The sequence below is a fragment of the Anastrepha ludens genome, chromosome 2 (assembly GCF_028408465.1).
Source record: "Anastrepha ludens isolate Willacy chromosome 2, idAnaLude1.1, whole genome shotgun sequence".
NCBI lineage: Eukaryota > Metazoa > Arthropoda > Insecta > Diptera > Tephritidae > Anastrepha > Anastrepha ludens.
Window position 1 is genome coordinate 178,648,843 of NC_071498.1, and position 18,217 is coordinate 178,667,059.

The 18,217-nt window shown below is 40.1% G+C and overlaps 2 protein-coding genes across 5 annotated transcripts; one reads left to right on the forward strand and one right to left on the reverse strand.

Moving 5' to 3' along the window:
* Positions 1–3,376: 3,376 nt before the first annotated feature.
* Positions 3,377–6,243, reverse strand: LOC128860665 (serine/threonine-protein kinase ULK3). Of its 3 annotated transcripts, none has more exons than XM_054098321.1 (7): positions 5,826–6,243; positions 5,535–5,756; positions 5,115–5,475; positions 4,668–5,040; positions 4,409–4,593; positions 4,254–4,337; positions 3,377–3,567 (listed from the first exon to the last, which is right to left on the reverse strand). In XM_054098321.1, the coding sequence occupies exons 1-7, from the start codon at positions 6,059–6,061 to the stop codon at positions 3,403–3,405; spliced, it is 1,626 nt and encodes a 541-aa protein (XP_053954296.1). In that variant the 5' UTR covers positions 6,062–6,243; the 3' UTR covers positions 3,377–3,402. The 3 variants fall into 3 exon arrangements, with proteins under 3 accessions (XP_053954296.1, XP_053954304.1, XP_053954311.1); XM_054098329.1 differs by having other exon boundaries at positions 3,380–3,562; XM_054098336.1 differs by lacking the exon at positions 3,377–3,567 and having other exon boundaries at positions 3,575–4,337; positions 5,826–6,242.
* A 2,321-nt stretch (positions 6,244–8,564) lies between these two features.
* LOC128860683 (uncharacterized) lies at positions 8,565–11,076 on the forward strand. 2 transcript variants are annotated; one of them, XM_054098345.1, is made up of 7 exons: positions 8,565–8,660; positions 8,917–9,070; positions 9,142–9,280; positions 9,342–9,471; positions 9,531–9,625; positions 10,000–10,236; positions 10,302–11,076. In XM_054098345.1, exons 2-7 carry the CDS (start codon positions 9,000–9,002, stop codon positions 10,401–10,403), a joined length of 774 nt encoding a protein of 257 aa, XP_053954320.1. In that variant the 5' UTR covers positions 8,565–8,660; positions 8,917–8,999; the 3' UTR covers positions 10,404–11,076. The 2 variants fall into 2 exon arrangements, with proteins under 2 accessions (XP_053954320.1, XP_053954328.1); XM_054098353.1 differs by lacking the exon at positions 8,565–8,660 and adding an exon at positions 8,667–8,800.
* The last annotated feature ends 7,141 nt before the right edge of the window (positions 11,077–18,217 follow it).

Below are 18,217 nucleotides of genomic sequence, written 5' to 3' on the forward strand. Positions count from 1 at the left end.
AACTACGTCTTTTTATAATCAAAATGTATTGTAATTGAAATCAGAGGATTATGATAAGATGTAGAAGCTACCTTAGATTAGTCGCATAATAAATATTAGCCAAATCATTGTAAATACGTGTATGCGTTCCACTTTTATGTGCATTGAAATGTAAGATAAGCCATCGAACCCAAAAGGTTTTACCGCAAGGCTTAGAAAAACCTGGAGAATGGCTAAATGGGTGATAAGACACATATCTGGAAGCAGTAAATTACAATATTTCATAAAAGTATTTTACCACAATCAGTGCAATCATTGAAGTACGCACGCAGAACTTTCGATTTGTAATATTTATGTATAAGCGTACAAGTATATATAAGTAAAATATTACATACGAACATAGCACCTGATTGATATCTCGTTGGCAAAAATACATAGCTTCTGTACAAAAAATTCTCACATAAACGAAAACGCGACATTGTCATTGTTGATACATCTGAGGCAGTAAGCGACTTCCTTCATTGTATTTGGGAACCAGCATAAGCCTTGCAATCCTGAGGAGAACCTCCTCAGCTGTCAAGTACCACTTTGTACGAAGTAGACAATTATGGTAAGTAAAATCCTCTCTCGGTGACAAAATATTGGGTTGGGGAAAAAGTAATGTCGTATTTTGTCAATTGAGCTCGACATTTAAACATATCTTGCGAATTACTTATTGCATCGGGTCACACTAAACGGCGATTTGAAGACGACAACCCGTACTACAAGTGCTTCTTTGGCAGTGTTGTGAACGCACGTTTCAGTCTTAAGTTATAGCGCGTCAAAGACGGAGTCCACCAAGCAAGAAATTCGTCATATTTTACATTTTTACTACCTTAGAGGTAAAAATGCAACAAAGGCGGCGGCAAAAATTTTTGTAGTTTATGGGCCTGATACTGTAACGATTCGCACAGCACAGCGTTGGCTCGATCGATTTCGTTCTGGTGTAGTAGATGTCGAAGATGCACCCCGTATTGGTAGGCCAATTGTCGTAGAGACTGATAAAATCGTTGAAATCATCTAAAGAGACCGGCATGTGAGCATTCGCTCGATTAGTCAGGAACTAGGTATAGAACACAAAACCGTTTGGAACCATTTGCAGAAGATTGGATTCCAAAAAAAGCTGAATGCTTGGGTGCCACACGTGTTGACGCAAAAAAATCTCTTAGACCGAATCAACGCTTCCGATTCTCTGCTAAAACGGAACGAACCATTTTTGAAGCGGATGATGACTAGCGATGAAAAGTGGATCACGTACGACAAAGCCAAACGAAAAAGATCGTGGTCGGAAGCGACGAGCCGGCCCAAACCATCGCCAAACCCGGATTAACCGCTGTGTGTTTAGTGGGATTGGAAGGGAATTATCCTCTATGAGCTGCTCAACTATGGCCAGACCCTTAATACGGTCCTTTACTGTGAGCATTTGATCCGTTTGAAGCAGGCAATTGACCAGAAGCGGCCAGAATTAGAAATAGAAGTGTTGTGTTCCACCAAGACAACGCTCGTCCTCACACATCTTTGATGACCCGCCAGACGCTACGGGAGCTCGGATGGGATGTCCTATCGCACCCACCATATAGTCCGGACTTGGCACCAAGTGACTATCATCCCTTCCGGTCCATGCAAAACGCCCTTGGTTATACCAAGTTGGCCTCAAAAGAGGCTTGCGAAAACTGGTTGTCTGAGTTTTTTGCAAATAAGGAGGGGGGGTTTTATAAAGGGGGATAATGAAGTTGCCTTCTAAATGGCAACAAGTTTGCGGCAAAACGGGGCATATTTGACTTGAATCGGATAATTCTAAGTACGTTAAATTAAGCGTCAAATTTCGATCACAAATACGATATTTCTTTTTCCCCAACCCAATACATACTTCATAAGCCTCTCATCATAGCGCAGATGTTTGGACGATGACTACATCCGAAGAGGCGGCCCTTCGAATGCGCAAGACAAAGTTTCTGTAGAAGATATTTTAACCTGCGAGTTTCGCAGACGATAGAACAATGAAATGTATAAGCTTTGCGATAGTCATAATGTTGCGAATAAAAATCCAGCGGATCCACGAGATCCATTAGATCATGTCGTTTTTTTGAGCCAAGTGGCGGATTATCTTTTCGTCTCCGACAACTCCAGTGCTTATTAACATGATCCTTCATTTCTGGAAAAGGTGGATGGTTGTACAACCAATCCATCAATTTTTTTACATCATCATTGTCGCGACTAACCCGCGAACTTCTCATTTCGACGTGCTGCTCAGAAAAACCACCATTGCAAAAGTTTTCAACTTCGTCGCAAATATTGTGCAAAAATACCATTCCTAAAGTTCACTTGGAAAATACGCTGTTTTTTTTCGAAAACGCATATTAAAATGTACTTTGTGTCGCTCATACGCCAAAAACTATTGATTTTACAAAAAAAATCGAAATAACATAAAATGTAGGAAATTATCTGTAGTTTAATTATGTATACATACATATGTTTTTCTCATAAAATGCGTCGGAATGGAGATATTGTAAAAAAACTGTTTTTAGGAGCCATTTTTTCAATATGGCGGCGCCATCGTCGCAGATACGAGGTGGCAAAATTGAAATTCGAAAAGAGCTTCCCAAAATCTATAAAAATTATCCAGTTTCAAAACTCCCGCAAAACTTTCCAGGTAACTCCCTTTTTTACCAAATGACTGGACTATAACTGATCGGATGTTTATTTCATTATAAAGACGAAGGGATGCCGTTAATAGTGGAAAATAACACCAGGCAAATGACCACCACGACCACGCGTACAGGAATCCTCTTCATGAAATTTTCCATAACCGAATTGCAAAGTGGCTGCCTTATGTCCTCGATAGCCTCACGAATTCCATCTTTGAGGTCTTGAATCGACCCTGGGCTGTTGGGGCTGATGGCGTAGACCTTCTCTTTCAGTTGGCCCCAAAGAAAAAAGTCACAAGGTGTTAAATCACAAGATCTCGGTGGCCAATTGTGATCACCTCTTCGAGACATAACACGGTCCGGAAACTTTTCCCGTAAGAGATCAATAGTCTCGTTGCGTGTGTGGCACGTAGCGCCGTCTTGTTGAAAATAAACGTTGTCCAGATCAATACCAACCAATTCCGGCCATAAAAAATCATCTCTCCTGTTTAACACCTAACACCTGTTATTGGAAAACCCATTACATAGGTAGATTTTCTACGAGGTTTGCACTTCGACCGCATGGCCGTTTGTGTCCTCTACTCAGCACATCCAGACCCAGTTCCTTTATTAAGAAGCAAATACTCGCATAATCGCGCACAGTAAAGCGTAATCTAGACCCAACAAGCAACGTCACTAAATTAGCACTGCATGAATGAAACTAATTATTTGAAGTTGTTTAAAATGTATTTCAAAGTTACTTCCATAAAAGCGTAAATATATTTCTATACTCTAATATGTATACATAAAATGTGAAAATCAAAATCAAAGAACATAAGCCGTAAAGTAAAAAGTTGTGTGTATATGAAAACCTCTGTGTTTGTGGGCGATTTGCATGGAATGTGTTGGTGAAGCAGCTGCGCTGTTGAGTACGCAAATGAAACTTTATTAAATAACAAGCATGAAGAATAATTAAATACTTTATGGTATGATTTCATAACAATAAACAGCACAAAGTAACAAGAAAGTATTATCGTAACAGTGACAGAAATATGTCCCATATGCTAAAGCTATGCTACACAGAAACTCTACATAAACGAGATCGACAATTACAGTGGTGTGTGTTTTTACTTTTAAAGTAAAAGCCAACAAATCATAGATATATATTTGCTCTACATCACAGTGCCAAGATGTACATATATTGAATTTTCTGTTTAAACAATGCACGTGAATATAAATATGCGCGTAAGTGTTTATTATTAGTGTAATACGTGTAAATGTGGTCGGGCCTGCGCATCATTGCTTGGCCTTATTAAAAAATGTTTTTCAAAAATCTAATTTTATTTTCTTTTACTACTGCAAACAGTACATACCTACAGACTGTGTCTATTTGACATACATATTTGTCTACACTTTAATATATTTAATAATTTATTGTATAAAGCTACGAAAAAGCATGAACACTATGCGTTAATTAAATTTGATTTAATCAATATCAATGCGCTTGTTACAGCTTGCGCCGGCTAGTGTCACACGACGGAATTCAAAAACTCAACGAGAATTTTTGTTTTCCAAAAAAAAAAACTACTGTATTGAACAATGGCGCACCGATGGTAATTTCTGCTCATCAACCATTTCCTTAGCAGATAGAATGCTTTTAATGCTCTCAGCCTCCTTCATCCAAATCTCCAACTGCAAATAAATTACATAAATATAGTAATTTTTTTACTTTTCTTGCGCATCGCATAAAAAAAACTGCGAACCTGTTGTAAAAGCAAATTTCTGCGCTCGCCCTTTGGTTCATTATTTGTGAACGGCACCAACATGCCCAAGGCCGAGGTGTACGCTTCCAGTGCTGCTTTAAACTTTTTTTCATACAAATAAAGCTCGCCTTGACGTCCAATTTCCAGAGCACTTTTTAACTGTGGGCTCGAGTGTGAGAGCGCAACTAATTTAATGAAAAATATATAATTGCTGTTAAGTAATTTGCGTGCTTAGTAAAAACAAAAAAGCAATACTAACACAGCTGCTTGTACCGCACATCCGGCTCCAACACTTCTGCTATGCTGGGTTGTAGCTGTGTTGCGGAATGTGGCGTTGAGCTGCATGGCAGTTGGTCTTGCTGCGCAGACTGGCCCTGGCGATTTCGTTGCTCTTTAGCTGCAGCCGCCTTGTATTCAGCATCGATTAGAACATTTTTGATTTCTTCAGCGCGTTTGAGGTAGGTAAGTGCACGATTACGTAGCGCCAAGCGCTTGCTGGCATCTGCTTCCTCGGTAATTAGTGGCACAAAATATTGCAGCGCACTGCAATATAGATAATAAGCCTCTTTGTAATTTTGTTTTCCATCGTATTCGACGGCTTTGGTAACGAGCTCTGCAGCTTTTTGTAATGTCTAAGAAAACAAATTACAGAAATTGGAGCAATAACTAAAGTAAAACCAATAAAGAAAAATGTGAAATTATATACATGCTCTGATGGCAGCGTTTTGAGATCAATGAATGGATGTGCAAAAAAGGAATCAAATGAAATACGCTTGGCAGGATCGTGTTCCAGTAAACGGCAAAGTAGATCATGGCATTCATTGCTAATGCTTGCATTCGTCGGTATGGTTATTTTCTCGGCGTTACGTATGCGCTGCAATAGCTCTTCGATACTCTTCGACGTGTATGGCGCTTTGCCAAAAAGGCATTCATATAAGATCACGCCGATGCTCCACAAATCGGCTTTAGCATCATATTGGTGTTTGCGTACGATTTCTGGTGCCATATAGAGTGGCGAACCTTTCAGCTGTTGATTTATTTCCCCCAATTTTAAATGTTGCGCAAAGCTGTAATGATACGGTAGCTCAATAAACGACCGGTTTCCGGCGTATAGTAAGGAACTCACCCAAAATCGGCCACTTTTAAAACGACATTCGAATTACGGGTCAACAATAAATTTTGTGGTTTCAAGTCAAAGTGGCAAACATCATTAGCGCGCATATATTGCACAGCAGCCGCCAACTGACGTAGAAAGTAGCGACATGTGGACTCTGGTAGCGCCTTCTTTGAACGTATGAAAGCAGATAGATTACCAGCATTGCAAAATTCCAGCACAATGTAAATATTTCTGTTGAGAATAATTATAATGGAGAGTATTACAAATGATATCGAGTTGTATAAATGTTCGTTCACGCACTTATCGTCCCAAAAGAAATCCTCCAGCGTCACAATATATTTGTGGTTAAGCGAACGCAGTAGTCGTATCTCGGTAATCAGATTCTCGCGTGAACTGTTCGACAACGTCGACATTTCGACAATCTTGATGGCATGAAAACTGCGGTTCTTCTTGTGGCGCGCTTTGTAGACCGTTGAATAGCTGCCAACCCCAAGCTTTTCCAGCAGGTCGTAGTCGGTGATACGGGGTAGGGACATGTTGGACGAATCAAATTATTGCATATGTTTGGGATTCACTATCCTTGTTGCACTTCACTTATATTCACTTAGTCCATTTGTTTTGGCCAATTTGTGAACAAAAAATATGTGCAAAGGAATAAAAACCAAAATATAGAAATGAAGAAATTTAAATGCAATCTATGCGATCAGCTGTGAATAAATGTTGCCACATTTCATAAATCAACGTTTTGCAAGGGTCTCTCAAATAACGTAAATACTTCTCATTTACGGTCTTTGCCTTACCCTTCGAGATGTATAGTAAACTAATGGTTGTAAGGAAATTAAAAAATATTCTCAAAGTTTTAGATGTTCGTTACAACAGCATAAAGCATTTAGCATACATTTTACGGCAGTTCAACTGAAGTAACTGGCCATGCTCCCGGTCCGGGAACGCAGAAAATGCTGAACAAGCAATTTCTGTTTGGGTGTTACCGTAGGAATAACCCCTGCGGACATTTGCTAGAGCCTCCCAGTCGAATCACCAAAGGGCCAAACACAACTACAAATACAGGCCAGCTGCCTCGTTAGACCCACGTAACTTTGGTTCAAATACGATCTGGACATTGTAGCAGGTTGAACTCCTATTTATCCGCACTGGATAAACCGCACTGGAGGGCCTAGTGAACTGCTATAACGTACAATTCACAATTCGACTCATAGTGACCGTTAACCGGCTCTCAGAGAATTTGACAGAATCAGCGGATTGGCTGACGTGGAAGGAGGTATGAATCGGTTTGTTTGTGGCTTCGCAATGATTGAGATTGAGTTGTAGTAATCTCATTGCTATCTTCTCTTTTGGAATGCTGCTTTAAATACCGGGCATTTACTGCCGCCGGTAAAGGGAAAAGTGCAGTTGGTTCGCCTTCTTACGCATAAAAGACACTTTGAAGTACTTTTGCATGTTTTCACTACATGCTCTTCTTCTCCGCATTTAAAGCATACGCCTTTGAAGTCGGTTCTGCTCATACAATTTCTGGATATATGTCCAAAATCTAGGCATTTAAAGTAGCATATAGGTTAGATTTTCTCTCGAATACGGTATATTACCCAGCCAATACGAACTTTACTCACTTCCAATAGTTTTTTGGCTGACTCAGAAGGTGGTCAAACATTTGCTGTTTGCGTACCGCCGTATGCCTTGCATTTCAATCGAATCTGAGAGGGATCCACATTGAAGTTGAGGAGGAGGATGTTTAGTGTTAAGCAAACCTCTTCAAGCGTAGTTACTTCGACAAGGTGGTGGATCTCAAGGAGTGGTTCATCTGATAGCGATTTAACCTCCACATTTCCTGAGGGAGCCAGGACCACTGCTGCTGTCAGTATTCACATCTGATTACTTACATAGTCACCTGGAAAGACAGATTATTACAAATGCGTGAGCTGTTACAATTACATTATAAATTAGGTCATCTCCAATTAAGGCTCCTGGGTGTCCTAATTCAGTTCGAATTAGAATTCTAAGAGATGTTCCTACTATACCAGCTCATGCTCCAAAAATAAAATATAGTGTTCCAATATCTTTATGATTTGTTGAGAATAATCATTGTCGCGATTAAATTATTTTTTTTTTATTATTTATAGGATTAAATGGCTGAAGATTAGGCGATAGATTGTAAATCTATTTATAAGAATAAATTCTTTTTAATCAAAACAAATTTACTAAATAAATAGATATCCAGAGCTTTTTAGTCAATAAAGACATTAGACTGCAATTCTAAAGGAGTAAATAAAGTATTACTAAGGCTTAAAATATTTAACTTATATTTATAGCTTTGAAGGTTTTTAGTTTATTTAACTTAAAGCCTTTAATTATATAATGAAAAATAAAAATAATATTTTAATTTAATAAAAAGTAAACTCACCAACTTAAACGTACGACCGTATCAGCTGGCAGAATGAAAGTAATGAGAACCCCATGTAAATGAATTCTCACCACCGCTTCGTTCCGCAGTATCGTAGATCGTTGTTTCATCGTGTCAGTTGATCCGAGCATACGGGCATACGTTTACGTTGGTGAGTGTGAACACCATTACTCTTTGTGTGCTGGCGTTTATTTACCGTTATTCACTCTCCTGCTGCTTTCTTTTCTTCTGTCGTTGCCATGGCTGCCTTTTGCCACTGATAATAGTTTCAGGGACTTCTTTCTCTGTTTTAGATGGTCCTTGTGTGGATATTACCTCCTCTGCAGCTCGAACATGGGCCCGTTTTGTCGCTTGCTGTGTAATTTGTCTCAGAGATGGAGTTGTTTGCGAAGACTTAAAAGTGTCGGTCCCCCCATTTGTGGGAAAACATTTAAACGCTCAGCACAAACAGGAAGAGGAGCTCTGCCCAATAATAATTATTATTATAAGAGTAAAAGTAAAAAAAGGTGCTAGCTGCTTTGACTCTACATTATTTAATTTAAATTGACTAATTAAGATTGAAAAATCGTATAAGAAAATTTAACAGCACTTCCCCAAATGCATCAAACACATATCGATTACTCACTCGATTACGATTAAAACACTATTTGACACTTGTCAAAAGGCAATTATTCACATTTTGGGGAGCGCACTTTTCATCAACAGCATTGTTTTTGGTTGGATTTAGATTATTTATTTTGTTTACAATAAATTGTTAATTGGAATATAAAACATAAATCAAATTCTTTATGAATTCAAATGTGTTATAGACAACAATTATTAATACAGAAGTTGCTTTGAATATTTTGTGACAAGTGTTAGTTGCCTTGACGTCTCCCACAAATTTGGGGTGACGCCCAAAGTTAATCACCAAACAATAAACTACTAATTCACAACAAATAAATTAACAAATTGGTTTTGTTGTATTTGCAGCTACAAATCTTCAACAAAATTTTTGCATTTTCTTCGAAATCATAAGCAGAGAATTAGTGCAACTACATTGCTAAGGCTTCAACATGAATTATGGCCGTAAGACACCGTCCACGTATCGTTCCAACCATTCAGTGTACTCACACACAACCGGAAGGTAAGTGGAAGGCGAAAACCGCTTTCAATTGCTCAAAAAACTTGCTGAAATGTTAATTTCTATGCTTATAGGTCTTCAACGAATCTACACTCGATCAAATCACGTTCTATGCGTTCAGTGCTCGTGCCATGGTACCAGCGCCCTATATTGAAGAACAACCAATACATAGACATACAGAAAAATTCAATGCTTATTGGCATATTTTCCATTGTAAGTTTAGTTACTGAAATTTATTCGAAAATTCTTTAATAATTTATGTATTTCGTTTCAGTTTCTTGCACTCTTCACAATTGGCACTTCTATTTTCGATATTTACTGCCTAGCCATGGCAGCACCTGGATCCACTCACTATGGCTACTATATAATCTCGTATGAATTTGTTTATGTCGGCAATAAGCATGGTTTGTAAAGTGTATAGCTACATTTTGGAATAAAATTAATTTTTTCGTATTTATTTCAGTGCGAAATATGCTGATTGTGTTTGCCTTATTCTCGCTTATACTGGGAATAGTCATACTATTTACCAGCATTTTGCTTGTAATTGCACTTAGAAAGGTAAGCTAAGCCGATTAGGATTCCTTAAAGCCTCTAAAGTCTTAGCGTAGTTCGAACCATAGCTGGAATGAATGTCTCACATATTAGCTTTGTATATTAATTTTCTTTCATTCATGGTTATTCGCCTTATCTAATTTATATGATACGATTTCTTTTGATTTCACTTCATTTACTAACATTCACAATATTCTACAAGCTACTTAAAAAAGGAAAGAAACGAAATCGCTTCGTTTTCATACCGGTACGACTTATTCACTTTTTCTTTCACATTTTTCATACACTACGCTTTTGATTTTACACATTACGATTTTTGCAAAGATTTGTTTTACAAAGTGTTCCAATATGCTATAATTGACGTATTTTGCTGTTCACAGGAGTATGAGCGCAAGATACTGCCATGGTTGAATACTTTTGCCATTTTCACAATCTGGCGTTCATTGGCCCTCATTTTCTTTGCCATAGTCAACGATTTGATCTTCGCCTATAATATTATTATGGTGCTGCTGTGGAGTATCGCATTGGTGGTTTGCTTCTACGGTTGGTGTGTAGTCTACTCATTATTCCTTGAGTTGACTAATTTGACGAAATTGGAAGATTTGGCACATTTGCGGGTAAGCTCGATGCTGGATTTGAAATTGAAACGGTAACATGAATGTAATATTTGCATGCATTACAGATGGGTACGATGGCTTCTTTACACGCATCGGCTGCCAATTCCTTAGCTGGTTCGCGTCCTACAACACCACATAGTACCGTCTCCACCATGCCGGTGGGCTAACAGGCTATTAAGCAATGATGCATACTTTTTTTTAATTTTTCGCAACTACGAACTATGACTATGTCAGTGAAAATGTGTACCGTCCAAACTTATTAGATTTACTTTTACACCTACACAAATACAAATAAATTTATAGCGCAGTATATGAGGCGTATCTACACATTCCGTATGTGTTAAATTTTAATAATCATCAAAACTTAACTAAGAGCTCGAAGTACTTGTAAAAACATGCATTCAGAACATTGAACACAGTGCCTTAACATTTCCACATACATATATTTTATGTACAATAAAAAAAAATGAACTACTTTTAGAGTTCAACGAAGTTAATTAGAATGTAAGCCTATAAAGTAAAAATGTAACTCGTAGTCGACATATATACAATTGGCCTGTTGATATCTAAACCAAGTTTTTTACAACTTTCAAACAAATATTCATTCCATTGTTTTTTGTCGTGAAACAAAAATTATCAATTGTATTTGCACAGGTTGGTCCGTCCATTTTCTTTTAATTTAGCTTAAGCTCGATTGTTTTGTAAGATTTTAATGTTAATGTTTGCAAATTTTATATCACATTTTATACGAAGGCATGATCAGAAATGAACTGTATATGTAATTATCATAATTAATAAAGAGAAGTTAAAATAAACACCACAAAAATAGTGGAAGTGTGGTTCCTAACCTTCCTAAAACCGCGCCATGGTCTGTGAGGCCCAATAATTCGTAAGATTTTGTTACTGTTGCCACTGGCAGTAATAAAAGACTAATTATTTCCAATACAACTAATTATTTTCTATATAACTTTGACTTTTATAGTTTAAGGGATTATATACAGTTAGAATTTTCAAAAAATCAATTTTTTCTTAATTTTTTTTTTTCTTAATGTACATATTTCGTTCCGTTGAATATTTTCGAAGTTACATGCAAATTCGAAAAGGCGTTTCAGAGTGCTTGAAAGTACAAGGCCGGCTTTAAGAGAGTTTTTCTCAAAATGGTGTTTTCAAAGTCAATGACCAACATTACTCGAAAACGGCTAAACCGATTAGTCTCAAATTTTAACACGAACTTCTTAAATATAGTAATTTTAGTAATTAATCGAAGATTTTTTCTCACCGATAAATATATTTTTTTATAAACAATTTAAGGCCGAAATTTTGGTCAAAAAACGATTTTTTTTTTGAGAAACCTCTATTTTGTCAAAAAAAAATGTTTTGCTTATTCCTTTGATTAATTACGAAATCTGTTTGGTTTTTTAATTTCAGAGGATCCAGTTCAGAGATATAGTGGTCACCGCGAAATGTCTGATTTGAGAGGAGCTCCCGGAGATTCCAAATTAATATTTTTACTAATACTATGTCTTAAAATACAGTTAAAAGATAACATAATATGGCTAGACTTAGGAAACTGATATCTAAGAATCCGTCTATGCCAAGAACAATGTGAGAAAAAATTAACGGGGAGTGGGCTGACAGCTGTGAGGACTCTCTAGAAGACCTAGTCAGTACACATTTTCCAGGGTGTGCGGATACTGCAGATCTCGAACCTAGAGGAGATATTGTGCACGAAATCCCGACGAACGTAATTACAACCAACAAAATAGAATGGGCTATATAAAGTTTCGACCCATATAAATCGCCAGGACTGGATGGAATCTTCCCAGCCATGCTCCAAAAGGTAAGCCATCTTGTGGTACCTTGGTTAAGAACGATATTCAGGGGATGCCTGAGGTTCAGCTACGTTCCTGTATTGTGGAGAGAAGCGAGAGTTTTGTTTATTCCAAAAGCAGGAAAAAACAACCCTCTCTACTTGAAGGAATACAGCGCCATTAGTCTGACCTCATTTATCCTTAAAAAGTTAGAGAAGATTGTAGACACATACATTAGAGACATAATTGCGCCGGACGAATTATCCAAGGCGCAGCATGCTTACACAAAAGGCAGATCTACTGAAACTGCACTTACGGGAAAGTACCTGGACATCTCGCGCAGGGGTAGGGATAAACGCGGGAAAAACGGATATGGTACTTTTTACCAGGAAGTACAAAGTTCCGGCGTGGAACCGCCCGAAGCTAGGCAACAACGAACTACTTCTCAAAGATTATGCGAGGTACCTCGAAGTAATACTGGACAGCAAAGTGGTGTGGAAGCACAACGTTGAGGAGAGGATGAAAAAGGCCAGTAATGCGTTGTACGCATGTAAAAGAATGCTGGGCGTTACTTGGGGTCTATCACCCTCTCTGATGCATTGGTGCTACACAGCAGTAGTCAGACCGATATTGCTGTATGGAACCTTAGTATGGTGGACTGCGACAAGAAAGCTGACATACTTAATGCCACTGGAAAGGATTCAACGACTCGCTGCTCTGTGCATAACAGGAGCGATGAAAACCACTCCAACGGCGGCGCTGGAAATGATACTCAGCATGCCACCTAATGGCTGCGGGGGTATTCACCTGCAGAATCTTCGGTCACAGCTCAATAGGAAAGTGGAGCTCAGATGGCACGGACTACATGACTCCGTACTTTAATTGGGAGAGAAGGTTTCGCACTACAATTGAAGAGGAGGGATGGCACAAAGGCATGAAGTCTGGCCATAGAACTTTTCACTATCAGCCTATCAAGCAGCCAGACCACAGTAGTATTTTCCAAGCGGAATTTTTTGCTGTGGGGAAAACCGCGGAGCTAGCCTACACTAGAACAAGAAAGAACTCAACAATTAATATATACGTGGATAGTCAAGCAGCAATAAGAGCAATAAGCTTATATTGTATTAAGTCCGAAAATGTTCGACGGAGCAGGTAGGCCATAGAAAGGCTAGCCGCAAACAGTAGGATGCATATCTACTGGGTACCTGATCACAAAGGCATTATGGGGAAGGAAATAGTAGATGAGATAGCAAAAAGTGCTATGAGACTACCATTTGAACAAGAGAACGACATACCAAAACCGCTAAACACAATATACAATGAAATGGACGACCACATGAAAAGGCGAGTGGAAGCTAGGTGGACTAATCTGACCACATGCAAAACAGCAAAAGGCATGTGTAGAACTAACGACAAAAAACTGACTCAATTCGTACTTACGATCTCGCGAAAGGACTGCAGAACTATCATAGGTATGCTGACAGGTCACAATCTATTGGCTGCACATGCGTACAAGATAGGGATTGCTAACACGGACAGGAAATGTAGAGAGGAAGTTGAGGAAACTTTAGAACACCTTCTGTGCGTTTGTCCGGCATTATTAAAAACGCGACTAAGATGCCTGGGAGTCCCACTGTTTGAGGGTCTGGAAGACGTCTCAAAAGCGGAGCTCCCAGCCCTACTTAGATTCGCCAAAAGCGCTGACATCCTACATGATGTCTACTTTAGGTATTCATAGAGGTCGGTCTCCATCTGGTATCGCTAGGGACCAAAAGGTCTATGCGTGGCTTATTGTCAACCAGGCTAACCTAACATAATATGTGTACACATTTTTAGATCGATAAATTTAAAAGGTTTCTCAGAAAAACTTCTGGAAAATTCGCTTTTCTTCGGCCTTCTAACTATACAACCCCTCAACACAGTCTACCCGAATAATACGAGGGTCGTTTGAAAAGTCCGTGGAAAAATTAAAACGAGTGATTATTTGGGGTACACCTTTTTATTTTTGTTGCTGTTGTAGCAGCATAAATATCTCCATACATATACGGGGGATGCTGCTGAAGTGACAATCCTTATCCGGATATAAATCCAGATCGTTACGGTAACGCAGAACCGACTGTCGTGTGAACGTTTTTTTTATTTTGCGACATAGTCTCCCTTTAGGCTCTTACACTTCATCCAATGCTATTCTAGTTTTTTGAACCCTTCCGCATAATAGAATGAGTCCAAATAATTCGTTTCAGAAATTACCTCCACCTGAAAGTAGCTCCTGTAAAGAGTACTGCGATTCCATAGAATCCGTGAAAGACTGAACAAGATCCTCTCCAAGTACCATTCACGTAAAACTCTTGTCGAAAGAGAGAAGAATGGGGAGCGTGCTGAATTCACCGACGAGTCTTTAAAAATTCTTGTTGATGCCAATTTTCCGGATATTTATTTTGCTCCAGCTTGTAAGGATGAAACAAGTCGGCAGGAGGGGTTACCTGATATTTCCCGAAACATCTATTCTGTCTGTCAACAGAATCAACTCGGCAATCGAAATCTTCAGGTATGGATGGTTTCATGCCAGTGATGATTCATTGGTCTACAACCTTGGTGGTTCATGTCCTAAGATCTTTTTGGGATTAAATCACCTTCCTGCTAACTAGCAGAAAACCATGGTGGTCTTCATTCTCAAGGCAGGAAGGAGGAGCCAAACACTGCCATAAGGACTGCGACAGGATGTCTACTAATGACTATTACAACATCTTCATAAAGAGGCTCATTTGCTACCTGCAAAGGAGCATAATAAACTGCTCAGCAAGCAGTTCCTGCTAGGGTGTTACCGCAGGACTCACCCTTGCAGACACCTGCTTTTGCCTGAGCCACCTCCCATTCATGTCTGGAGGCACTTCCCCAATTACTCGGGCGAGATCCAGAACAAAACAGACCGACAGCTACTTGATCGGGAGACTCTTACCACTTTCTTAAGCTCCCGATCCCCAAATGCCGTCATCGGAGTCCAACCACCACCCATCGCAGACGAAGAGCTCCAACTTCCCCGAGAGTACCGCGTAATCTTGGCACAACTACGTTCTAGATACTGTAGCAGCTTAAGCTCCTACTTATCCAGAATCGACCCCGACATATTAAGCACACGTCCAGCATGTGAAGGCACCTCGCACGACACTAACCACCTTTTCACATGCCCGATCAAACCCACTCATCTAACACCCCTCTCCCTCTGGACCCAACCTGTTGAAACATCAAGTTTCCTGGGCCTACCTTTAGATGAGCTAGACGAAGGCGACCGGTGATTACACTACACTGACAGGGCAAAGTTACTGCTACAACAACAGCCACGTCTTGGCTAAGGACTTCAAGCCATAAGTCTTACTTCCTCTATTCTGAAGGTGTTCGAGAGAATGATCGACTATCACACAGGAGAGCGCTCTCAAACCAAATTATCTCCAGCTCAGCATGTCTACCTGAATCTTCCGAAACGGCCTTAGATGAGGTAGTAGGGACTGTGGTGAAATCTCTAGAAGGAAGGCAATTCACTTTGGCGGCCTTTGTTCTACTAGAGGGCGCTTTCAGGGCTGAGTCAATTGTCATTTCACTAAATAGACTAGACAAACTATGTGCCTCTGGATCTCGTCGCCGCTAGGCTGTAAGCAAATTAATGCTGTGGCGGGAGGGGCCAAAATCACCAGATTCGTGCATAGGAGTACACCGCAGTTTGGTGTTCTCTCGCCTCTCCTTTGGCTATTAGTTATTGACGAAGTTTTAACTCGTTTAAATGGGGGTGGAGTAAAGGTAGTGACACCCGCCGATGACGTGGTCCTAATGGTTTCCCTCAGTCATGGCTGAGATTTGGGAAAGGTCACTCAAGCTCAACTCAGTCCAGTTGCGGCCTCAGAGTCTACTCTGATAAAGCGGAGCTGGTACTATTTACCAGAAAATATAAACCTCCACCCTCCCGACTTCCCAAATTAAACAATCACGTTCTCCCGCTCTCATCTGAAGTTAGGTATCTTGGAGTGACGCTTGACTTCAAACTCCATTGGAAGCTACTCATTAAAAATCGGGTAAAGAAGGCCATTATAGCTTTCTACTACTGCAAATCTATGTTCGGCAAAAAATGGAACTCAAGCCACAGATGTATGTATAACCTGTTTTAGTGGGAAGCTCTTAGGAAGGGCTATACTACCACTAAGCTGGGGTTGTAGATCTGGGCATGTAGAACTTGGCCAAGTGCTGCCCTGAATGTCGTTTTGCATTTACTTCTCATCGACTTTTACGTTATTTCCATCGCTGCTCAAAGTGTAATCAGGTTAAGGGAGGTTGGCTTCTGGAGGCAAACTCTCAAGGGACATAGTAGTATTTTTGGGCCGTTAGCACCGTATTTCTCCGAACATGGGACAGATCTTTCTATCCGCAAACTGGAGTTTGATGGTCGTACCAGTGCAATCTTTCCAAGTAAGCAGGATTGGAACGAGGGGAAAATCTGCAACGAAACTAGTACTTCTGTCTTCACTGACGGGTTCAAGATGGAATCGGGAGTTTTTGAGGAGGAGAGGTTTTTTCTAAATGGGCTAATTTATGTATTTCCTTAAAATTGCCAAATTTTGCATGCAAAATGTTTAGGGAAAGTGGAAGCGAGGGAGATATTAAAATTTTTTCCGATAGTCAAGACAAGGCTCTGTCGACGCCATGGTGCAGATCCTAATACATGGGAACATAGAGGCAAATGAAATTGCTGATGAGCTTGCCTGGAAAGGGTCGACTTAATTGATCTTATAGACCTCCTAACCGGCCATCGACATCTCCCTGACTATTGTTAAAGGCGAATCGCACAACTTATTTCTAAGGAAAGCACAGATAAGAGGGAGCTCCATGTCTTTATGTGATATTTCGAAAACGGTTTGATCCCAGTACAATAGACAGAGGACTTAGAAAATCTTGGGGACTCCACGCCATTTAATATCCAAAGTCGTAGCTGACCGGTCATTAGAGGATCGGCACACGCGTGAAAAGCTGGGCTTGCCATTTAACCCCCATTTCACAAGCTGTGGAAGCTTTTTAAAAAAAGAGATTTGTTCTGTAAATGCCCGGGTTTGGCAGCTAGACCCTTAAGAGTACTGGATCCTCCTTTCTTAGACGGTCTGGTGCAGTGCGCCCACCTAAATCCCATCAACCTTCCCCATTGCATCAAAAGTTCTGGCTGGCTGTAGATATCTGCCTGTTGAAGGTCTCATAATGGTGTCAAAACGGAGGAGGAGGTGCTAGACTGGTACTTCAGCCATTTCCCTAGCTACCTATCACCCAGTTAACTATCGTCAAAGAAACTTGGCTTTCCTAAAATATTGAACCTTCTTCTATCCAGAGCCATGCACCCGCATAGGGTCGTTACAGTCAATGTCGTTACAGCTTCTGCAATAGTCGTTAAAGGGCGCTTCCAGTCTACTGGAATGCCTGCCAATCTGACAATGCCCTGTTAGGACCCCGAAAAGATTTCTCATGTTTTTCCTGTTTAGTTTCAACAATCGGTTTGTGCGGTCCATGTTCCGTTCCGGCAACATCATTCTACTAGCTGCACAGGTCAGAGATTGAGACCATAGCCTGTTGGCAGCACTGATAGTGTGTTTATCTATAAGGGTCTTGCTAAGTTGCTAAAGTTCGCTTTGTCTGGTAGGATCGGTAATGTGGTACCCAATCTCGCTAGTTCATCTGCTTTGCAGTTGCCTTCTATGTCTCTATGACCCGGCACTCAGAGCAGGTTTATTACAAAGCAGCCGCCGTAGCCGAATGGGTTGGTGCGTGATTACCATTCGGAGTTCACAGAGAGAACGTTGGTTCGAGTCTCGGTGAAACACCAAAATTAAGAAAAACACTTTTTCTAATAGCGGTCGCCCCTTGGCAGCCAATGGCAAATCTCCGAGTGTATTTCTGCCATGAAAAAGCTCCTCATCAAAAATATCTGCCGTTCGGAGTCGGCTTAAAACTGTAGGTCCCTCCATTTGTGGAACAACATCAATACGCACACCACAAATAGGAGGAGGAGCTCGGCCAAGCACCTAAAAAGGGTGTACGCGCCAATTATATTATAATGCGACGTCGACACATTCTTTTACTGTCTTCGAGTTAATATATATTAGGCGATTTTAAAGCTTTCAGGGCCGATTGGCTAT